Source organism: Ctenopharyngodon idella, chromosome 1 (assembly GCF_019924925.1).
Source record: "Ctenopharyngodon idella isolate HZGC_01 chromosome 1, HZGC01, whole genome shotgun sequence".
NCBI lineage: Eukaryota > Metazoa > Chordata > Actinopteri > Cypriniformes > Xenocyprididae > Ctenopharyngodon > Ctenopharyngodon idella.
In genome coordinates this window covers 679006-704095 of record NC_067220.1, presented here as the reverse complement: position 1 = coordinate 704095, position 25090 = coordinate 679006, and the positions used below count along the sequence as shown (strand labels likewise).

At 38.1% G+C, this 25090-nt stretch overlaps 1 protein-coding gene across 1 annotated transcript in view; it reads left to right on the top strand.

The window, feature by feature from the left end:
- Nucleotides 1-5854: 5854 nt before the first annotated feature.
- LOC127497496 (B-cell receptor CD22-like) overlaps nucleotides 5855-25090 on the top strand; it is a 32445-nt gene continuing 13209 nt past the window's right edge. The window contains exons 1-8 of the mRNA XM_051866013.1: nucleotides 5855-5936; nucleotides 6186-6255; nucleotides 14009-14169; nucleotides 14455-14521; nucleotides 14905-15246; nucleotides 15345-15590; nucleotides 16341-16595; nucleotides 16682-16924. Of these exons, the coding sequence (XP_051721973.1) occupies nucleotides 14467-14521; nucleotides 14905-15246; nucleotides 15345-15590; nucleotides 16341-16595; nucleotides 16682-16924 (1141 nt within the window). The 5' untranslated portion in view covers nucleotides 5855-5936; nucleotides 6186-6255; nucleotides 14009-14169; nucleotides 14455-14466. The remainder of the gene's footprint in view (nucleotides 5937-6185; nucleotides 6256-14008; nucleotides 14170-14454; nucleotides 14522-14904; nucleotides 15247-15344; nucleotides 15591-16340; nucleotides 16596-16681; nucleotides 16925-25090) is intronic.

The window sequence follows — 25090 nt, the reverse complement described above, 5'->3', positions numbered from 1 at the left end:
CAGCTATTGATTGATTAATAATAGATTTGAAGCTGTACTGTAATTGTCATGCAGTATGAAAATAAATTATGGTTTGGTTAACTATGTATAAATGTGTTCTTAATTCATTCTCTTAAAGGGGACATAACACACACACACACACACGCACACACACAATTGCTGCCAATCTCATGTGAATCATGAGTAGTATAGAGTAGTATTGCATCCTTCATATCTCTGAAGAGTCTTTAGTTTTATCAGGTTTATAAAAGACAGATACGCTGTACCACTTCTTTCCAAAAACAGTCAAGCTCCTGGAAGCGTGCCGTGAACGGAGCTAAAGAGTCACGAGCATTAGATGCACTCACGCACCGATTGCCAACAACACAGACATTTGATGCAGTTTTACTTACCGCTTGCGGTCCTGACTCCTGACCGGGATCTTTTATCGCTGGAACCGCTCCATCTTCCAGTTTCAAACGATCTGCAAATCCCATGTCAAACTGAACCTTGTTTAAAAAACATTCGTCACCGAAATGCCGTGATCAAGTCAAGTCACCTTTATTTATATAGCGCTTTTTACAATGTAGATTGTGTCAAAGCAGCTTTACATTGATAACTGGTACATTATTTGGCTGCACAGCAGCTCTTAAAGAATAGTGTCAATGCAGGCAGATCAAAGCACTGTTGAATAGATGTTATCCGTGATGTTATCTTTGCCTCACAGCCAAAAACACACTTCTTTGGTGACATTGTTGATTTCGTGGTCTAAAAACAAAATGACAAATCTTTCTCGAGCAAGTCCTGTGCAGCGCTGCCGATGACATTCGTAACCCGAGATGAAGCACATTGATGGGCGTTCTCTTGCTCTCGCTCTGGTTGATGTGTGTGTGTGTGCATTTCCGGGAGAAGTACCCATACAAGGAATCCCTGCCTTTATGACATCATACAGGACCATACTCAAAAAAAAAAAAAAAAAAAAAAAAAACCTTCCAAAACTTAAAAAAATACGAACCCTGAAAGAGTGTATTTGGCACAGAATTACTCTGTCATATGCCCAACTCATTTTTTGACATTTCTCTTTTATAAGTCAGAATGCATTTGACATCCCCTTTAACAATTGAAATGTCTCATCTCGTGCGCTTTCTTTCCCACTCGCAGCCACATAATAAACACTCCTGAGCTAAATAAAGTAAACTAAGAAATGACAGAGCCTCAGCTGATTCTCAACAGTTTTACTTTGCCATTCCTTTTCATACAATAGAATTTACAAATGCAGCATTCATTGCTATAACCATTCATATACTCTGTATAATAATAACAAAATGTATGAATACTCAAACGCTTATGTAACTCCTCCATCGCAGAGCCTTGAAAACCTCCTTCAACAGTTCTGCTCCATCATTAGTTCTGACTGGTGACTGTGCAATGACAGTTGAGTGATTTTCTTCAACAGCTGGGCAATTTATTTTGGATAAACTAAGCCATCAGGCTAAGCAGGTATCTGTATGCTATGCTAGTAAATAAGATAAGTAATACAGACATTAATAGTCATTATAAAACAGGTCAAATAGCATTTATCATAACGTGATTTTATAGGAATCAGGCACTGAGAGTACCTATTAAAAGTCATTTGAGCCATTTGAATCACTTGGGATCCTAATGTAGACCCGATTTTGAAGGAAGACCTGATTTGCCCCTGACTTTGATCAGGACGTTGAGTGCCATGAGGACTCTGTCTCACTTGTTGGGAGTGAGGAATTCTCTGATGACATGTTTCAAGTGGTCACGCTTCCCCCTTCAGGTGGTTCCACAGGGGAAAATGGAAAAATGATTTTACAGCCGTTACTTCCTCCTCCCAAAGAAAATTGGGGGCTTGCACCCTATCCAAGATTTGTCCTACATCCTAGTTTTTTGTTTAGCAAGGCACCTCAGGTGTTACAAGGTGCAGAAAGTTTCCAAGGTTTTTCTCCGAGCGGATTGCGTACAAGTTTCTTTGCAGTTCAGCAGACAGCAGGGAACAAGCAGTGTAACAAACACAAGCACTTGTCTCCCATTTTCAAGCTCTGGTGTTCTTAATAAATCTCTCTAAAGAGTTCATTGGTCCTGAGCCAGATGATTTTATATGTTGCTTTAGAGATAGATTCAGTGCAGAACACAGCTGTGCTGTCAGCATGGAGGGCAGCAGATTTTTGCAGCTATTGACTCCTTTTCAGCTGGGCAAGTGAGTTTCCTTACAGTTCTGTGGCTGCTAGGGCTTATGGCCTCGATGATAGCAGTCATCGTTCAAGCTCTGATCCCCTGGGGAAACTCGGATCTGTTGGCAGAGGGAATCGTCTTGTATAGTGGTGACGACAGATGCATCCTGACATGGATTGGTAGCTCTGTGCGATGAAAGCTCTGTAAGAGGGGAGTGGTCGTCAGTACTGAAAGAGCGTCACATAAATTATTTGGAGTTGAAGGCGGTCCTTCTGGCGCTGAAATGTGTTAGTCCAGAGGTAGACAAGTTCGGCCCTAGAGAGTCGCTGTCCTGCAGAGTTTAGCTCCAAACCTGAAAAAAAACTCACCTGCCTAAAGCCTTAGTAATCCTGGTTAGCTTGTTCGGTGTTTGATTAGAGTTGGAGCTAAACTCTGCAGGACAGCGGCTCTTTAGGACCAAAACCCTACCCATGTGTTAGTCTGAAAGAACAACGCAACTGTGGTGTCATTCACAGGCAAGGAGTTACTCAATCTCTTTCCCTGTTGCAATTGACATAGATGTTCTTAATATGGGGCAACAAACATTTAAGAGCATTGAAGATCAGGGAGTAGCGCTTCCACCCTGTAATAGTGTCACAGATATAGGATCGGTTCTGCTGGGCTTATGTGAAACTTTTTACATCTGCAGAAAACATGCACTGCCCACTGTTTTTTCAGTCAAGGACAGGAGAACCCCGCTGGGGGTGGATGTCCTGTCACATGTATGGCCCGGGACCCTGATGTATGTCTTCCCTATTCTACTTACGGAAAAAATGGAACTGGCGCCGCATTCATTCCATAATTCGAATAGGGAAGGCGTAGGACATACAGCGTAAGCTTTTTGAAGAATACGGAAGACGGAAGCGATCATTTGTGTTTATAAAGCATATACATTTAATTTTTTAGAAAATGACAGATCGTTTCGCTAGATAAGACCCTTATTCCTTGTCTGGTATCATTTAAAGCCCTTTGAAGCTGCACTGAAACTGTAATTTGGACCTTCAACAGTGGTGTCCACTGAAGTCCACTATAAGGAGAAAAATCCTGGAATGTTTTCATCAAAAACCTTAATTTCTTTTCGACTGAAGAAAGAAAGACATGAACATCTTGGATGACATGGGGGTGAGTAAATTATCAGGAAATTCTCATTCAGAAGTGAACTAATCCTTTAAGCACTCAGTGTAGCTCGCAGCGCCTTCTGCTGGTGAAAATAATTACTGCACAATTGCTCTGGTTACCTGCAGACTGTGATGGTCAGGCTTTCTGCAGTATGTTTGCAGACTGTTTGAGTTTGCTGTAAAATGGGGAGGTTTTCCCGACATCTAGTCAACCTAACTGTAAATCAAAGTAATATTAATTGTTTTCAGTGGATTTCATTAATTGTGCAGTAAATCTTCTCACATTTGTAGAAGCGACTGCTGATGTCACTGAATTCTGTTTAGAGGTTTATAGTGTAGAAAACTGTTCTCACCACTATTGTTTAATTGTTCCAGAATTTCCAAGTTGTCTGTTTTTCTTGGCTTGTGTCTAATTTAATTGTTTTGAAATGTTGTTTGCTTTGTCAGTTTCTTTCTTTCTTTCTTTCTTTCTTTGAAAGGTTTTGTTCTAATCCAATTATCTTGATACATAAAGAAGCAGCTAAACATTTAGAGTTCATGATGAAACTTCTCTGATTTCCTGGTTCCTCTGTTTGGTCTGTTTTCATCATTTCATTTCTGGAAGAGAGACTGAGAGAATGAAAAATGCTAAAACTACTTCATTCAGTGACGTTACTTTTGTTAAACATTGGGCATTATTTCATTGCTTTTCAGTTGTTCTTGCTTGATTTATTATTAATGTTGAACTGCAGTCAGTTTTGTTTTGGAGTCTATAGTGCTCCACGACATCTGATCATAAGAAACCTCCTCAAAATAGAATACTGATAGTTGTTGACAAATTATGAATCGGTCATTTAATGGGAAATAAATAAATAAAAGAGTCTGATGTACAATTAACAGATACTGAAGGACTTTGCATAGTTAAATCTCATCCGGACTTTAGCGAATTACAGAAAAGTCAAATATATATATATTTTTTTTAATAAAATATGTCTTAAAGGGATAGTTCACTCAAAAATGAAAATTATCCTATGATTTTCTCACACTCAAGCCATCCCAGGTGTATATAGCTATCTTCTTTCAGACTAACACAGTCAGAGTTATATTAAAATATATCCTGACTCTTCCAAGCTTTATTATGGTAGTGAATGGCGCTCCTGATTTTGTTCTAAAAAAGCTCATCCATCCATCATAAATAATATCCTCACAGCTCCAGGGGGTTAATAAAGGCCTTCTGGAGCAAAGCAATGTGGTTAAAATAATTCAATAACTAGCTTCCGGCAGGCGGCCTACGCAAATCGACTTACGCCAAAACAGTAATCTCTGACCTGACGCATGATGCACTGACGAATCAGAAGCACAGAGGATAGAGCAAAACAAAACACTGGTCACAAATTAGAAGTCTAAAATGATAAATTTTAAAGAGAAATGTTGGAGTATTTCAATATAAGAGAAGAGGAGCTTGAGTTTGTTGCCCAGCCCTATTTGTTTTAACAGCGAGAGGCGTCTAAGATTACAACACTCAACATCCTGCATCATACATCACATCAGAAGTTACTCTTGTGGCACAAGTTGACTTATGTAGGCCGTCTACCGGAAGCTAGTTATTTTAGCTTATAAAGTGTTAAATATGGATATTTTGGTCCCACTTTATATAAGGTGTCCTTAACTACTGTGTACTTACATCCAAAAATAAATACACTCATTGTAATTACATTCAAAACAAATGTAATCATTGTGTTCATATTGTATTGTACGCTTTTGCTGCTATTGATGTGGATACGGGTAAGGTTAGGGACAGGTTTAGTGGTATGGGTAGGTTTAAGGGCAGGTTAAGGTGTAAAGGATGGGTCAATAGTGTAATTATAAATATAATTACAGAAATTAAGTACAGATGTAATTACATGCAGTTTTTTTTTTTGTTTTTTGTTTTTTTAAATATAAGTACAATGTAAAAACATGATTATACACAAGAAGTGTATTGTATCAATTTATTAATTTCAATGGAAGTACATAGTAGTTAAAGACACCTTTTTTGGACTTCAAAATCAGGAGCGCCATTCCTGATTCTCCATTATAAAGCTTTGAAGAGCAAGGATATTTTTTTCTTAATCTAACTCTAATTGTGTTCGTCTGAAAGAAGATACACATAGGATGGCTTGAGGGTGAGTAGATCAGGGATAATTTTCATTTTGGGTGAACTATCCCTTTAAGTTCTGCACATCAGTAAATCCTCTGATCACCTGCTTGCCTCTAATGCTGTACAGAAGCATGAATCACGTGACACAATAATCAAAGATGTCCAGTAGGGGGCGACAGACAAAAGAATCTTTCTGAAAGCAAAAACATCAACTAACCTTCATAATAAGTGTGAAATATCCAGTGGGACAAGTGGTTACACAATCCTCTTCTCTAAATATATTGAGTAACTATATTTAAATATATTTCTTTTTCTTTTGTTATAGTTCAGTGTTGTTCTCATGTAGGAGGAGGGAAACTGATATTTTCAGCCCTGTCATTAATAAAGTGTTAACCACAGGAAGTCCTTCACTGTAAAGCTAAAGTGCTTTTGTTAAAACAGTCAGTCATTTGGTTGCTGTTGATCTGATGAGCTTCAACACGGTAAGACAAACACATTCATACTTAAAAATAAAAACTGATGATTATTTCTATAGATGAAGCTCATATAACACGATTCCTGACATGAGAAATATCTTCTGTACATCTAATGATCAGTTCATTTACACACACTGATGTTGAGCATTAATAATCTTCAGATGTTCAAAGATCTTACTAACACTAAGAGCTGTTTAGAGTGATGAACATACACTGTTTATGAGTATATGAGTGATGATTTATGATGTATTATAGATATATTTTATGCTGATGTTGGTCAGAATGGCTCCTGCTCTTCCTCTGATCTTTCTGCTCATGATTCACGGTGAGTCTCTGTTTCATTTCAACTTATGATGCACTAAAGCAACTAGTTGCTGCTTAATTTAGATATAAAGAGTGTTTCATTTTGTTCTGAAGTTTGTGACCTGTTTGGATCGTATAATTAGTGATTAATGAGCAGTTTTCTGTGGTATGTTGGTGTATTTCTTTTGAAACAGGAAGTTTGGGTGAGGCGCGTCAATGGGCTTGTCCATTTTAAAAATATCCAATAGTTTTTAGTTACGTCACAGTCTTGAACATGAATTGCTAATTTGCTACTTGCTACTTGTCAGTGTTGGGTGGTTTAGGGGAGGGACTTTCTCACTCATCAGAGCATTTGATTGGACAAACATCAGTGTGTCACCAGATCAGTAATATTTTTGGCTCATTTCCTCAGAAGACAATAGGCTTGTTCGAGAGGCATCGGCGCTGTGCAGACCGATCGGCGTATGACATCAGCCTGCAAACAAGCCTGCACTGGCCCTTTATGGGCCCACTTAGGGAATTTGCTCATTGGCAAAACATTGGCCCCTTAGCTCTGGCCCTGCACGGGCAGCCCTCAGTGAGCCTCCAGGAAGCCTTAGTGCTGTTTTATTGAAAACAATAAAGTTTGAAGTCACCGTTATGGAGGTAAGAGCTTGCTTTAGTTGCTGCTATAGGAAATGTGCTTCAGAAACACACAGTTACAGCAGCCAGAGAAACATTAAAATAAAGAAGTCAAGGGTCAAGAGCCCAGCTAAAGCAAGCTCTTACCTTCATAACGGTGACTTCAAACTTTATTATTTTCAATAAAACAGCACTAAGGCTTCCTGGAGGCTAAGTGAGGGCTGCCCTGTCCAGGGCCAGAGCTAAGGGGCCAACGTTTTGCAAATAAGCAAATTCTCAATGTTGGCTTGTTTGCAGGGCAAAGTACCACGAGAGCGATAGGAGAGCAAACGATTCCTTATGCTTTTGAATCGCCCTTGTGGTACTTTGATGTCATACGCAGATCGGTCTGCACAGTTCCCATTCATCTCGAACAAGCCTACTAGGCTCATTTGAGGTGAGCAAAATCTGCGCTGAACCAATCATCCGTGAGATTCGTGCCAGTTAGAAATGTGTCCGAGTGTAGTACGACTCGCTCTGATGTCATGCTGACATTTTTTTTTTCTCTTGTGCCTTTAGCTTTTTCTCTTTTGAAGATAATTTGCAGCTCAAAATCTGAAGTATTTATCTTAAGGCCCTTTTCATTTTTTTTTACCTTATGCATGCAGTTTAACACACAAATGCTTGTTTTATTATTCATACCACAACAATAAATGTCTTTATAGAAATTTTGAATTATAGTAAAAAAGACGTAAAATTGTCTCTTCATTTTAAATGGACAGCATTATATTTAACTGTATCTGGCAACTTGAAAAATGTGTTTTATTGGGGTCTAAAAGCAATAAATATTTAATTATCTATAAGTATTTCACAGATTTACTGTCAGTACACCATAGTTAAACAACTGAACTAAATACATTTATTTCAATTCCAATGGATGGAAACAGATGGAAAAGGATTGGGCTTAAATGATTCCTTATCCTGTGGCTCCCTCTAGTGGGCAACATTAATATCATGGCTTGGACCCCTAACTATAAGATCATCCTTTAAGCCAAGTTTACACTACAGGACTTTAAACGTCGGCAGATCGCTGTGCTGTTCAGACTATATGACTGGCTGTGGAGTCTTGAAGTCATTGTGGTGTTCACACTACGTAAATGATCCACAACAGGAGGTTACACACTACACGAGTTGACAACAACTGTCACCCAACGACTTTATTTGAAAATGGATGTTGGGATAAAATTAGATTCAATTTTGAATTAAATTTAATTAAAATTAAAATAACCCTTTCACACATAAGTTTAAAATTTTTTCTGGCTGACCTCCCAGAGTTAAGGCGACTGTAGTTTTAGACGACGCACCATGGTTGTCACGTGACACACCACGGCCAGCCGGCCACACTGTATGACAGATGTATTGCTTTTCTCACCATGTCATCAACTATCTGATATTCCGATTCTCAAATATGTGCAAGTGAGTGTTTTGTCATTTAAAAACCTATGTAATGACCTTGAACTTAATATATACAGGTGCTGGTCATATAATTAGAATATCATCAAAAAGTTCATTTTTTTATTATAAATTATTTTTAAAAATGAAACTTTCATATATTCTAGATTCCCTACATGTAAAGTAAAACATTTCAAAAGTTTTTTTTTTTTTTAAATTTTGATGATTAGAGCGTACAGCTCATGAAAGTCCAAAATCCAGTATTTCAAAATATTAGAATATTTCCTAAGATCAATCAAAAAATGGATTTGCAAAACAGAAAAGTTCAAGTTCTTTAAAGTATGTTCTTTTGTGCACTCAATACTTGATCGGCAGGACATATTACAGCAAATGACTTGCTCCTAGCACAAATTACTGCATCAGTGAAGTGTGGCATGGAAGTGATCAGCCTGTGGCACTGCTGAGGCACTATTGAGCCTTCAGATCATCTGTATATTGTTGGATCGACTGTTTCTCATCTTTCTCTTGAAAATATCCCATAGATTCAGGTCAGGCATATTGGCTGGCCAATAAAGCACAGTAATATCATGGTCAGCAAACCACTTGGAAGTGGTTTTTGCACTGTGGGCAGGTGCTAAAGTCCTGCTGGAAAAGGAAATCAGCATCTCCATAAAGCTTGTCAGCAGATGGAAGCATAAAGTGCTCCAAAATCTCCTGGAAGATGGCTGCATTGACTTTGCACTTGATAAAACACAATGGACCAACACCAGCAGACATCACGCCCCCCCCAAATCATTATTGACTTCAGAAACTCCACACTAGACTTCAAGCAGCTTGGATTCTGTGCCTCTCCGGTCTTCCTTCAGACTCTGGGACCATGATTTCAACATGAAATGCAAAATTTACTTTTATCTGAAAAGAGGACTTTCGACCACTGTTCACTGTCCAGTTCTTTTTCTCCTTAGCCCAGGTAAGATGCTTCTGACGTTGTCTCTGGTTCAGAAGTGGCTTGGTAGTCCTTTTTCTGAAGATGTCTGAGTGTGGTGACTCTTGATGCGCTGACTCCGGCTTCATTCTACTCATTGTGAAGCTCTCCCAAGTGTTTGAATCGGCTTTACTTGACAGTATTCTCAAGCTTGCGGTCATCCCTGTTGCTTGTGCACCTTTGCCTACCCAATTTCTTCCTTCCAGTCAACTTTGCATTTAATATGCTTTGATACATCACTCTGTAAACAGCCACCCCATTCAGTAATGACCTTCTGTGACTTACTCTCTTTGTGGAGGGTGTCAATGATTGTCTCCTGGACCATTGCCAAGTCAGCAGTCTTCCCCATTAGTGTGGTTTCAAAGAACAAAAGATACCCGGAATTTATACTGTAGGGATGGTCATTTAATGAGACTCAAATGTAAATATTCTAATATTTTGAGATACTGGATTTTGGACTTTCATTAGCTGTACGCTCTAATCAACAAATTAAAAAAAAAAAAAAACTTTTGAAATGTTTTACTTTACATGTAGGGAATCTAGAATATATGAAAGTTTCATTTTTTAAAATAATTTACAATAAAAAAATGAACTTTTTTACGATATTCTAATTATATGACCAGCACCTGTATAACGTGAATTCATCCATTTGTCCTGAAATACATGTGGCCGGTGAACTGGGAGAACAATAGAGTGAGTGAGCTTTATAGTTACTTACACAATGTTTATCTGATATGAATAAACGTCGGCAAATTATATTTGAATGGATTGCTATTACTGCTTCCATAGACATCAATGTATATTTCATTGGCTGTTGCGTTGCTCCTTATGCCCCTTTCACAAGATGTAATATGAGTCTCTGGTGTCCCCAGAATGTGTCTGTGAAGTTTCAGCTCAAAATTCCCCACAGATCATTTATTATAGCTTGTCAAATTTGCCCCCATTTGGGTGTGAGCAAAAACACACCGTTTTTGTGCGTGTCCCTTTAAATGCAAATTAGCTGCTGCTCCCGGCCCCTTTCCAGAAGAGGGCGGAGCTTTAACAGCTCACGCTTCAGTTGCTCAACAACAACAAAGCTGGAGAATCTCATGCAGCCAAAATGAGGATTGTCATGGCAACAACACTCTACTACAACAACTCTTCCTCTTTTCTAAAGCAGCCCAACATGGCCTCACCCCCTTTGTTGTGTGTTCTCGGGGGCGGGATTTATGTAAATTTTAGGGTTTGTGATGTCAGTAACCCAAGAAGAAGCTCATTGTAGTCCCTACCAGCCATTTGTTGGAGTCCTTAAAAAGTGATTTCTGTAAAAGAAAATATCTCCCTTTGCATTGAACTTTGAGCGTCGTAACTTATAATTTTTTTTTTTTTTTTTTTTTCTGCTGAACAGTTGTGCAAACAATTATACAAACATTCTTCAAAATATCTTCTTTCTTGTTCAGCAGAACAAAGAAATGTATACAGGTTATACAACTATAAATTGTATGAAATATAAGTGTAATATAAGGACAGATGTAATTTTATTGTATAGCATACTATTATTATTATTAATAATAAATAAAATAGCAAATAGTATATATAATATAAATTGTAAAAATAATATAGTTAATAAAATAAAAAAAGTAAAAAAAATTGAGTAGTGAATAGTCCATCATGTTGTCAGAGTCACCAGCTGGTGTACCCAGAACAGCCACCAGAGGGCTCTCCTCCCAGACCGCTGCTATTCAGTCATGGACTACATACCCCATAATGCTTTGCCCGGACTCATCATCACTCATTGCATTCAGCTGTTGCTCATTAGCCTTGTTAACTCTGTCTATAAGCCTGGTTTACTCAGGCCCCGTCCACACAGAGACGCGTTTAGGTGTATACGCAAAAATTTTGTATCGGATAGGCGTTTCGTCCAGACGAATCCAGCGGTTTCAGAAGGTGAATCCGATATTTTTTGAAACCGGGTCCCAGAGTGGATAAATCTGAAAATGCAGCCCTTGTGTTTTCGTGTGTACAGCCCATCCGTATGTTTTGTGAAACGATGATGTCATCACCCTACATGTGGACCTTAGTCAGACGCCCTAACAGCACAAAACAGCAACAACAATAGCAGACTCTAGATGCTTGTGTTTGTGCTGCAGAAGCTACTGAGCCAAAATAAAGCGTTATTTCTAAGCTTTACTAAAGTTTGTATACAGCGCGCAAGGTTTAAGCGCATGCTCCAAGTCTTATTCTCTGTTTTAAGTGTATCTCTGTGGCAGAATTACAGCGCCACATACTGGTCTGGCATGTATACTACATCGTTTTGAGCCGGTTTCAGTGGTTTCGTGTGTACGCATATATTTCTTGAGACGAGGAAAAAAAAAGATCGGAGAGGGAAATATCTGGCTTCGTGTGGACGGGGTCTCAGTCATTCTCTGTGAAGTTACACTCAGACTTAAATGTGAAACTTCTTTTAGCTAAATTTTGTATTCATAAATGTAAATTTAGAGGAAATAAGCCTTTTTATTTAAATCAGAAGTTAAACAATACCTAAATACAGTTATGTTTAAAAAATTAGAAAGCTGTAAAATGTGTTTCTCTTTGTAGATGTTTTTATATTTGTTATTTAACTTTATTTCTATCTTTTAAGTTTGTCGCTGTTTTATTTTATTTAAGAAAGAAATTAGAAATTAATGATGTGACGTTTAGCCAAGTATACTCAGAATTTGTCCTCTGCATTTCACCCATCCAAGTGCACACACACGCAGTGGGCAACCGTTTTTGCTGCGCTGCCCGGAGAGTGATTGGGGGTTCGGTGTCTTGCTCAAGGGCACCTCAGTTGTGGTTAACGAGAGTGGAAGAGAGCAAGTTTAATATATGATGGTGGTCCGATGGTGAGCCTGAAGTGGTGGTCCAATATCTGGAAATCTGATCTTACTATCTGGGCTTTTGCTTACAGTTTGTTCCCCCCCACTTTGAAAATGTCTCCTGCGCCCCTGTCACAAGACGGTATAAATGGAATGAGTCAGCTATGAATGATTATAGGCTATATTTTTACCTTATAGCGGGAAATAACCTGAAGTATTAATAAACACTCCAACTTTGCTCGCAAAATGATAACGATTCTCAATTTCCGTGATTATAACGAGTATAATAAATAATTAAATAAACGACTAAACGACTTTTGCGTCATAAAACCATTTTGAGACGCAGGTACATTAAACCACTTACACGGAGTTGCGCGAGCACACTTCACAAACAAAGCGTCAGCATTTGAAATCGAAAGCAGCCTTCTGTAAGAGAGTCTCATATTTTAAATATATTAGTCCACTGCATTCCAAACGACATGCCTTAGTAGAGCATTTGTAAGGAAAATACCGACAGGCGAGACCGCGCACAGCAACATCAAACAAAGCGCGCGTCTCTCACAGAGCATCATGTGCAGTGAAGCCCGCGAATGTCGTTGTATTTCGCTTCACCCTTTCCGACCTTAATGAAAGATTATTTTACGGAAGGTTCGAGTGGTGTATGTGTGTGAGGAACTGGAAGCAAACAGCGTCATCACAGACACAAACATTATCCATCAGTGGCATTACCAAACAAACAAACAAACAAACAAATATCATATTTCAAGAATCTGTCACTTTTCTTGTATTTAATCAACCTAAGAGATTTGAGAAATGGCAATTTCAATTAAGAAATGTGAAAAAGTAGTCTGTGAGTTTTTTTGCTTATAAATAAAAACATTTCGAAACAAAATAAAAAATAATAACAAAAAAAATAAACTCCAAAAATTCATTGGAGTATTAGTTGTACCTTTATATTAACAGATTATATCTTTTAACTGAAAGCATTTGGAAGAATCAAAGTGTTAACAACATGAAGATATAAACTATTCCAAAAGTTTTGAGTTTTGTCACACTGAAAAAATAAATGGATCAGTGTTTCATCCTTATTCCCACAAAATGAGCAATAACTGTCAACATCCATATATTTTACCACAGTATCATTCACAGGAAATATTTTATGCAAGATCTTAAAATGAACAACTTTAGTCTTATTGGGAATGCAAAACTTCTGATGTAACAGCCAGACTTCTGTCCAGCCTATAAACTCAATAAGAGATTCCCAGTAAAATTTGACTTTAGGAACATGTTTTATTCTGAAGAATTTGTCAAAAATGCTTATTATTACTTTTTTGTTTGTTTGTTTGTTTGTTTGTTAAATATACTTATTCCATCTAAGATCAAATCAGGTTCATTGGTGTGACTCTTACTAAAACTTAGATGACATTTTACAAGTTGAGTTAGACGGAAGGGAACCGCTTTTGTGATTGCACCGGTGTCTTCATGTTAAACTGTCACTCAGTATGCGTGTGCTTGAGCACTGATGGCTATGTAGGCAATTAAAGGCTCATTATTATGATTTACATGGTTTATTAATAAAAGTGTGATTAGTCGACTAATCAGTTAAAATGAACAACTACTAGTCGACCAGAAAAATCTTTAGTCGAGGACAGCCCTACTTATTTCAAATGCAAGTGTTAGCCAATCATAGCAGTGCGTCTCTTTCAGCAGACACGCCTCTTCAAACACTGACTATTCAGAAACCTCATAAATACTGATCATGATGACAGGAAGATTCTCTTCACACTGAGAGTTTCATTTGAATATTATTTTGAAAGCTCTGCAGTCATGCATTCATACACTTTTTTTTTTTTTTTAATCATTCTTACATCATATTTCACTTTTTTATTCTTTGCATGTAGTTTCGTTTGGGTTGTTCCTGTTTTGGCATGGGGCCGGTCACTAAAATAGACTTTAAAAAGAGGAAGGAAAAAAATTGCAAAAACAGCAGAAGAAAGTTTTCAGCTCGCATTTGCAGTTCACTCTCCTGGAGTCTGTTTGCTGTGTCTGAAACTACAACACGGTAAGAGTTACACTTGTTCAGTGATGAATATTGAATAACTAATGAATCTCCATTCACAGAAGAAACTTCTGAGAAACATTTTCTTTCATAATAACCTCTGAACATCCAGAGCTCATGTGTGCCCAGTGTCGTCTTTACATGATTTTCAACAGTGGAAAATTACTAACAGTCGTGATTTTAAAGTAGTTTTATCATTTTTTACAGTGTTTACAGTACAATAGACTGAAGTTGTTATTGTGTTTTTGAAGCTAAAGATGACGTGTTGTGCTGTTGTGAATGATTTAGTTTTCTGCAGTGATGTCACAGATACCGGCTCCTTCTCTTCTTCTGGTTTTTATGCTCATGATTTCAGGTGAGTCTCTCCTGTAAATGTTGTGTGACTGATAATAACTCAATATTAGAAACAAAGATTGTGACTGATCAGCCTGGTCAAGTTAGTCCTGCTGTTAGCCCTAGTGGATCACCAGTAAAATATCTACTAAAAATGTGTTGAAATTTATTTGTTGCATCCAAACAAAATTATATTATTTAGGTTTTTACTGACATAATGCTGACTGCTGAAACTGTTTTTCATGGTTGGAGTTTATTCTTCTTTTTCTGTATTTCATCACCTTCTGTCTGTCTGTAGAGTTTACACATAAGTGTAGTTCTTCATTTATATAAACACCAGTTTTGTAAAATAAAGTTTTCATAGATGGGCATTTTCATTATTTCCTTGTCAATGTTGTGTTTCAGGAGTTTGTAGCCAGTGGAGTGTGAGTTACAGTCCTTCACACATCTGTGCACTAAAGGACTCATCAGTGATAATGAACTGCACTTATACATACCCTGCTGGATATCAGATCAAGAAAGTGTTCTGGACAAAAGCCTTTATTAGGGGTGTAAAGCCTCCAGATCTGTCTAAGGACCCTGAATACAGACAGAGGCTTCAGTATCTGGGAGATAAACAGCAGAACTGCACCATCAGACTGAGTCATGTGACACTGAAGGATTCACACGAGTACTATTTCAGATTCATCACTGATATACCTGATGGTAAATGGACTGGTAAACCAGGAGTGACTCTTACTGTCACAGGTGACTTTCATGAGGTTTCTCTCTTCTTCTGTGCATTATGTTGAATAATAATCAGTGTATGACAGCAGCACTAGATATAATGTGTGTGTTGTGTTCAGATCTTCAGGTGGAGTCTCCTGAGAGAGTGACAGAGGGAGATTCAGTCCGTCTGACATGTAAAAGCAGCTGCACTCTGACTGACAGAGCAACATTCATCTGGTACAGAAACTCACAGCCATTAACTACAGGAATTATTGGAAACCAGCTCAACCTCTGGAGAGTCAGCAGAGAAGATACAGACAGATATAGCTGTGGTGTAGATGGACACAGTTACAGATCTCCTGCTGTTCAACTCAATATCAGATGTAAGTATATTCTTTGAAGTTTTATTTCTAAAGCCAGTAGAGTTCATTTGTCCCTCCTTTTGTTTAAAAGTGGAAGTAAACTGGGCTGATCATTAAAACAACGTTAAAATACTGTTTCAACAGTACAGCACAAAATGTGAACAATATATGTGATTTTAAACACTTTAAAGCTCAAATAATGCATTCATTTTAACAGAAGAATGATTCAAAATGATTCTATGAAATAACAAGCTTCACTTTTATGTCCCCATTCATGTTGGATCCAAGAATTCATGTTGTTTATGCGAAATTCTGTAAAAACAGAAATAAAAGTACATTGGTGGGGTGAATGATGCTTGAATGTAAATTTCCATTTACTTGAATGTGAAGCAATTCTAGACTCAGACCATGTGTGCAAAATCCAACTAGTCACATTTATATATGTAATATTCATATTTTTGACTCTGAGGCCATACTGTAATGTACATGCATGTTCAAGTTCAAACGCTTTATATATTGTCATTGTGTGACACAGCAAAATTACTCTTGTGACAAATCCAGAGTATGTTAAAAATTAGAATCAAGAATAAAACACATTAAATATCAAATAAAATTATAAATAGAATATTAATAATTAACATAATATAATAAATACAATCTAAAAAGGCTCAAACATTACAAAGAATAGAAAAAAATGCCATATACCATGTACATATTATTCACACTCTTATTTTTCATGTGGAGTCTTGATATTACATATTTCTCCTGTAGATCCTCCAGAGAATCCAGTGATCTCCATCAGTCCATCTGGTGAAATAATGGAGGGAGATTCAGTGACTCTGATCTGCAGCAGTGATTCAAACCCTCCTGCAGAAATCAGCTGGTTTAAAGGAGGAACGTTTGTAGGATCTGGAAGAATCTACAGCATCTCAAAGATCAGCTCTGATGACAGTGGAGAATACAAGTGCAGATCCATCAATGAACATGGAGAGAAATACTCTGATGCTGTGACTTTAAACGTCATGTGTGAGTTAATGATGATTCAGTAACTGTGACGTTACATTTAAAATTTATTGTAATTGTTAATGATTATATATGTTTTTCTGTTTCAGATCCTCCCAGGAACGTCTTAGTGTTGATATCTGGATCTGGTGAAATAGTGTCAGGAGATTCAGTGACTCTGATCTGCAGCAGTGATTCAAACCCTCCTGCTCTGAACTTCAGCTGGTTTAAGGAGAATGAAAGCTCAGCTGTTGGATCTGGACAGAGTTTCAGTGCACTACAGAGTGGACGCTTCTACTGTCAGGCTCACAATCAACATGGATCTCAGAGATCAGACGCTGTAACTGTCACAGGTGAAGCTTTTATTAAAGGATTAGTTCACTTTTGAATGAAAATTTCCTGATAATTTACTCACCCCCATGTCATCCAAGATGTTCATGTCTTTCTTTCTTCAGTCGAAAAGAAATTAAGGTTTTTGATGAAAACATTCCAGGATTTTTCTCCTTATAGTGGACTTCAATGGACTCCACAGTTGAAGGTCCAAATTACAGTTTCAGTGCAGCTTCAAAGGGCTTTAAACGATACCAGACGAGGAATAAGGGTCTTATCTAGAGAAACAATCGGTCATTTTCTAAAAAAATACAACTGTATATGCTTTATAAACAAATGATCGCCTTGCAATTGCTTCCACTTTCCGTATTCTTCAAAAAGCTTACGCTGTATGTCCTACACCTTCCCTATTCAACTTTTGTAAAAAACGGAACTGGCGCCGCATTCGTTCTGTAAGTAGAATAGGGAAGGTGTAGGACATACAGCGTAAGCTTTTTGAAGAATACGGAAAGCAGAAGCACTTGCAATGCGATCATTTGTTTATAAAGCATACACAGTTGTATTATTATTTTATTATTTTATTTATTTTTTATTTTATTTTATTTTATTTTTTTTAGAAAATGTACGATCGTTTCGCTAGATAAGACCCTTATTGCTTGTCTGGTATCGTTTAAAGCCTTTTGAAGCTGCACTGAAACTGTGGAGTCCATTGAAGTCCATTATAAGGAGAAAAATCCTGGAATGTTTTCATCAAAAACCTTAATTTCTTTTCGACTGAAAAAAGAAGGACATGGACATCTTGGATGACATGAGGGTGAGTAAATTATCAGGAAAATTTTATTTGAAAGTGAACTAATCCTTTAAGACACTCCTGTATCTTCACATCATTCATCGGTTTGGAGAATTAATCATGATGATCTTCCTCTTTCAGTTCATCATGGTGCTGGTAGGAATGTGATTGTGATCGCAGCGACATCTGGAGGATTATTCATTATCATCATCATCATAATCATCATATTCATAATGTAAACAAAATCGATCAATAAAGAGTAGAAATAAAATGCTTTTAAATAAATACAAAAGGACATTATTAAAATAAATGGCTTGTTTGTGTTGTCTTTTAACAGTCAGAGGAAAAGGAAAAACAGAAGATCTGTAATACACGAGTATGAGGTGAGATGATCAAATAATTCAGTAAATCAGTTGGATCTTCTTTCTACATGTATAACACGTGTATTATCACACTCGTGTGTTTACTGCTGTAGTCAAAATGTGAGGAGAAAGAGACTGTGGAGTGATTACACTTTAGATCAACTCTGGACCTTGAGGTCCACTTTCCTGCAGTTTATCTCCAACCCTAATCAAACACACCTGAACAAGCTACTCAAGGTCTGCGTCCGGAAACTGAAAAATGCCGCCTCTGCAGGCAGGATACGGAAGTAGGAAGGTAACGAGTCACATCCGAATCCAATGATCGTTCCACATCCTGTCTCCTGAGATACCTTCATCTGAACGAGTTTTGAAGGCAGCACAGATGTATCCCTTCATGCCTTTAATATCCCACAATCCTGCATGTTGCGTTCCATGGCAGATGAGCTAAAAAATGAAGAGGTTGGTGACCAGTTTGTGCGTAAAATGTACATTTTGACCAACCTTTTCCACTTTTGATGACATTTCTAGTGAGAAATTAGTATTGTAGTAATTAAATACTCACTTTGTTGTCACCAAAGCTCCCTCTGTTTTGTTGTTGATCGTTTAACCGTTATGCTGCCTCATTAGTCTGTCTGAAATCAGTTTCATGAGGTACCTGTGTGAGGAAATGCTGCCTGCTAAGTCATTACCTGATAGGGCAGCGGGGCAACAATCAGCTGCCAAGGTTTTCAGATGCAGCTAGTGCCTTCAGGATTACTACAGAGTTGCAGGTAGGTGTGTTTCATTAGGGTTGGAGCTAAACTCTGCAGAAAAAAGTGGATCTCGAGGTCCAGAGTTGTTTTAGATGGACACTTTTGTGTATGTGTTGTTAGGGACACTTACTGTCATGGTAACTATTTAAAAACACTTGTTTTGTATTGTAAGTCCTTCTCTCTGTTTCCCTGTAGAATGATTCTCCCAGCACAGGAACATATGCAGCTCTTGACCCGAAGTCAAGATCTTCTGATCTATATAACACACTCACAGTAAGTAAAATATCAAAAACTACACATGTGACAGAGTTTGTGCTTTCAAAGTCAGGTAATCTGTCTAATAGTCAATGTGTCTTTCACATAGACTGTCCATCCCAGACCTGCTGTTCACCATTCAGGCTCTTCTGAATATGAGAATCAGTAAGTGTGAGATCCTCAATGTGATCTTCTCTTTATAATCAGTAAAGAAGAAAATATACAGTCAATACATTTTAAACAGTATTTTCTTTCAGTTGCAACAGTCATTTAGCTGTCAGTAATCAAATCATAAAAAAGTGAAATAATTATTTTACTGTTGCACTGTAGATTTATTATATGTGTTTTTTTTTTTTTTTTTTTGTAATGTTTGTGTAAATGTGTTTCCCTCATCTTATTTCTGTTGTAGCCACATTGAAGCAGCATCCAGTCGCAACATATGAGCAAGATAGTGGGATAGTCCTTCATGACTCGTTCGCTGTCGGTCATCATCAAAAGAGCTACTGCTGAACTTAGCTTACATTTGATTTTATTTGATGGAAACACTATACAGCAGAAATCGATGCAATACGGTCAACAGAAAGTAGGCTCCCGCTAATCGCTCTTTCTACAAACAATCCGTCACAGGAAATAGAGAAAACAGAATTGATCATCAGTGCACCCGTAACAGTGAATAACCTATAAGAACTAACAACAAATGAATGCTCCTCCACACATACCCTGCATTCCGTTCGGAAGGGCTCATCCCTATGCCCTAATCCCTTCAAAGGGTTTACCCTCCGGAGTGAGAGCTTCCAAGGGATGAAGGGTGTAGGGGTCAAAAAAACTATTTTTTTTGGAACACACTTCAGCATCATCTTAACGAGACAATCAAGGAGGCGCCTTCATCTTTTTTCCCCTAGATTACTCTTTGCATTAATACGCATTCATGTAATGTAGTAACATTATAAGCTACTGCCGGTGTTTTCTTTTAATATAATGTATATTGTGTCTATGTATGTGAAACATTTGAATGGACTGATAAAGGAAGCTGTAAAGTATTTTTGTTGAAGTACAATGTCATTTTGACCATATTAATGTACCAAAGCTAACTCATATAAATATTGCAGTAGTATAGAAAAATACTATATATACATTTATAGGTAAAATCGAACTCCTAACCTCCTACCTATTCTGTGACGTCAAACAACTTCCCTGTGCAAAGGATCATGGGGGCCCAAAGTGTCCAGCAGTTGTACCTTTTGAAATCCTTCATTCCGAAGGGCCCTTTGAAGTGGCCAGTTTTGAGCACTTCGGTTTGGAACGACCCTTCAATATGGCGGCCATGATTGTTTTCACTCCAAAGTACCCTTCGGAGGGCAAAATATCCTGTTTGGAACGCACCGATAGTAAGACATCACGTTAAGATAAAGCACAAGTTAAACTTTACTCAACTTTTGTCGCAGCACTGGACACGCCCACATCACAACTCCCAATAAAAACTAAGGACTTTGTGTAAACACCACTATAGAGTTTACATTCTGCAGTGAAGTGACTTTTGTAAAAGATAGTAATGGATTGTGTTCATGTGTGACCATGTGATGAATGAGCAACCAAAAGGTGCATTCTGATTGACATGGTCCCTACTGAGTGTTCACTGCTCCCTGAGCACTGAATATCCGTTGAAGTGGACTTCACTGACAATAACTGTTCATTTGGAACACCCTACACCATCATCAAAAGAACAGGACAAACTAAGCTGACACTGTTCAGCTTCTTGCAGTCACTGAGAGGAGACAACACAGTCAGCTTTCATTGCCACTAGTTTACTTTACTTTAAAATGTAAAATATACAAATACATATACGCACATGAATCTAATAAATATAATCAAAACTTATATGCTTATTATTTACTTGTTTGACTATTGCAGCTATTGATTGATTAATAATAGATTTGAAGCTGTACTGTAATTGTCATGCAGTATGAAAATAAATTATGGTTTGGTTAACTATGTATAAATGTGTTCTTAATTCATTCTCTTAAAGGGGACATAACACACACACACACACACACGCACACACACAATTGCTGCCAATCTCATGTGAATCTTGAGTAGTATAGAGTAGTATTGCATCCTTCATATCTCTGAAGAGTCTTTAGTTTTATCAGGTTTATAAAAGACAGATACGCTGTACCACTTCTTTCCAAAAACAGTCAAGCTCCTGGAAGCGTGCCGTGAACGGAGCTAAAGAGTCACGAGCATTAGATGCACTCACGCACCGATTGCCAACAACACAGACATTTGATGCAGTTTTACTTACCGCTTGCGGTCCTGACTCCTGACCGGGATCTTTTATCGCTGGAACCGCTCCATCTTCCAGTTTCAAACGATCTGCAAATCCCATGTCAAACTGAACCTTGTTTAAAAAACATTCGTCACCGAAATGCCGTGATGTTATCTTTCCCTCACAGCCAAAAACACACTTCTTTGGTGACATTGTTGATTTCGTGGTCTAAAAACAAAATGACAAATCTTTCTCGAGCAAGTCCTGTGCAGCGCTGCCGATGACATTCGTAACCCGAGATGAAGCACATTGATGGGCGTTCTCTTGCTCTCGCTCTGGTTGATGTGTGTGTGTGTGCATTTCCGGGAGAAGTACCCATACAAGGAATCCCTGCCTTTATGACATCATACAGGACCATACTCAAAAAAAAAAAAAAAAAAAAAAAAAAACCTTCCAAAACTTAAAAAAATACGAACCCTGAAAGAGTGTATTTGGCACAGAATTACTCTGTCATATGCCCAACTCATTTTTTGACATTTCTCTTTTATAAGTCAGAATGCATTTGACATCCCCTTTAACAATTGAAATGTCTCATCTCGTGCGCTTTCTTTCCCACTCGCAGCCACATAATAAACACTCCTGAGCTAAATAAAGTAAACTAAGAAATGACAGAGCCTCAGCTGATTCTCAACAGTTTTACTTTGCCATTCCTTTTCATACAATAGAATTTACAAATGCAGCATTCATTGCTATAACCATTCATATACTCTGTATAATAATAACAAAATGTATGAATACTCAAACGCTTATGTAACTCCTCCATCGCAGAGCCTTGAAAACCTCCTTCAACAGTTCTGCTCCATCATTAGTTCTGACTGGTGACTGTGCAATGACAGTTGAGTGATTTTCTTCAACAGCTGGGCAATTTATTTTGGATAAACTAAGCCATCAGGCTAAGCAGGTATCTGTATGCTATGCTAGTAAATAAGATAAGTAATACAGACATTAATAGTCATTATAAAACAGGTCAAATAGCATTTATCATAACGTGATTTTATAGGAATCAGGCACTGAGAGTACCTATTAAAAGTCATTTGAGCCATTTGAATCACTTGGGATCCTAATGTAGACCCGATTTTGAAGGAAGACCTGATTTGCCCCTGACTTTGATCAGGACGTTGAGTGCCATGAGGACTCTGTCTCACTTGTTGGGAGTGAGGAATTCTCTGATGACATGTTTCAAGTGGTCACGCTTCCCCCTTCAGGTGGTTCCACAGGGGAAAATGGAAAAATGATTTTACAGCCGTTACTTCCTCCTCCCAAAGAAAATTGGGGGCTTGCACCCTATCCAAGATTTGTCCTACATCCTAGTTTTTTGTTTAGCAAGGCACCTCAGGTGTTACAAGGTGCAGAAAGTTTCCAAGGTTTTTCTCCGAGCGGATTGCGTACAAGTTTCTTTGCAGTTCAGCAGACAGCAGGGAACAAGCAGTGTAACAAACACAAGCACTTGTCTCCCATTTTCAAGCTCTGGTGTTCTTAATAAATCTCTCTAAAGATTTCATTGGTACTGAGCCAGATGATTTTATATGTTGCTTTAGAGATAGATTCAGTGCAGAACACAGCTGTGCTGTCAGCATGGAGGGCAGCAGATTTTTGCAGCTATTGACTCCTTTTCAGCTGGGCAAGTGAGTTTCCTTACAGTTCTGTGGCTGCTAGGGCTTATGGCCTCGATGATAGCAGTCATCGTTCAAGCTCTGATCCCCTGTGGAAACTCGGATCTGTTGGCAGAGGGAATCGTCTTGTATAGTGGTGACGACAGATGCATCCTGACATGGATTGGTAGCTCTGTGCGATGAAAGCTCTGTAAGAGGGGAGTGGTCGTCAGTACTGAAAGAGCGTCACATAAATTATTTGGAGTTGAAGGCGGTCCTTCTGGCGCTGAAATGTGTTAGTCCAGAGGTAGACAAGTTCGGCCCTAGAGAGTCGCTGTCCTGCAGAGTTTAGCTCCAAACCTGAAAAAAAACTCACCTGCCTAAAGCCTTAGTAATCCTGGTTAGCTTGTTCGGTGTTTGATTAGAGTTGGAGCTAAACTCTGCAGGACAGCGGCTCTTTAGGACCAAAACCCTACCCATGTGTTAGTCTGAAAGAACAACGCAACTGTGGTGTCATTCACAGGCAAGGAGTTACTCAATCTCTTTCCCTGTTGCAATTGACATAGATGTTCTTAATATGGGGCAACAAACATTTAAGAGCATTGAAGATCAGGGAGTAGCGCTTCCACCCTGTAATAGTGTCACAGATATAGGATCGGTTCTGCTGGGCTTATGTGAAACTTTTTACATCTGCAGAAAACATGCACTGCCCACTGTTTTTTCAGTCAAGGACAGGAGAACCCCGCTGGGGGTGGATGTCCTGTCACATGTATGGCCCGGGACCCTGATGTATGTCTTCCCTATTCTACTTACGGAAAAAATGGAACTGGCGCCGCATTCATTCCATAATTCGAATAGGGAAGGCGTAGGACATACAGCGTAAGCTTTTTGAAGAATACGGAAGCGATCATTTGTGTTTATAAAGCATATACATTTAATTTTTTAGAAAATGACAGATCGTTTCGCTAGATAAGACCCTTATTCCTCGTCTGGTATCGTTTAAAGCCCTTTGAAGCTGCACTGAAACTGTAATTTGGACCTTCAACAGTGGAGTCCATTGAAGTCCACTATAAGGAGAAAAATCCTGGAATGTTTTCATCAAAAACCTTAATTTCTTTTCGACTGAAGAAAGAAAGACATGAACATCTTGGATGACATGGGGGTGAGTAAATTATCAGGAAATTCTCATTCAGAAGTGAACTAATCCTTTAAGCAATCAGTGTAGCTCGCAGCGCCTTCTGCTGGTGAAAATAATTACTGCACAATTGCTCTGGTTACCTGCAGACTGTGATGGTCAGGCTTTCTGCAGTATGTTTGCAGACTGTTAGAGTTTGCCGTAAAATGGGGAGGTTTTCCCAACACCTGGTCAACCTAAACATAGAGGGAAATAAGTAGCCTAACTGCAAATCAAAGTAATATTAATTGTTTTCAGTGGATTTCATTAATTGTGCAGTAAATCTTCTCACATTTGTAGAAGCGACTGCTGATGTCACTGAATTCTGTTTAGAGGTTTATAGTGTAGAAAACTGTTCTCACCACTATTGTTTAATTGTTCCAGAATTTCCAAGTTGTCTGTTTTTCTTGGCTTGTGTCTAATTTAATTGTTTTGAAATGTTGTTTGCTTTGTCAGTTTCTTTCTTTCTTTCTTTCTTTGAAAGGTTTTGTTCTAATCCAATTATCTTGATACATAAAGAAGCAGCTAAACATTTAGAGTTCATGATGAAACTTCTCTGATTTCCTGGTTCCTCTGTTTGGTCTGTTTTCATCATTTCATTTCTGGAAGAGAGACTGAGAGAATGAAAAATGCTAAAACTACTTCATTCAGTGACGTTACTTTTGTTAAACATTGGGCATTATTTCATTGCTTTTCAGTTGTTCTTGCTTGATTTATTATTAATGTTGAACTGCAGTCAGTTTTGTTTTGGAGTCTATAGTGCTCCACGACATCTGATCATAAGAAACCTCCTCAAAATAGAATACTGATAGTTGTTGACAAATTATGAATCGGTCATTTAATGGGAAATAAATAAATAAAAGAGTCTGATGTACAATTAACAGATACTGAAGGACTTTGCATAGTTAAATCTCATCTGGACTTTAGCGAATTACAGA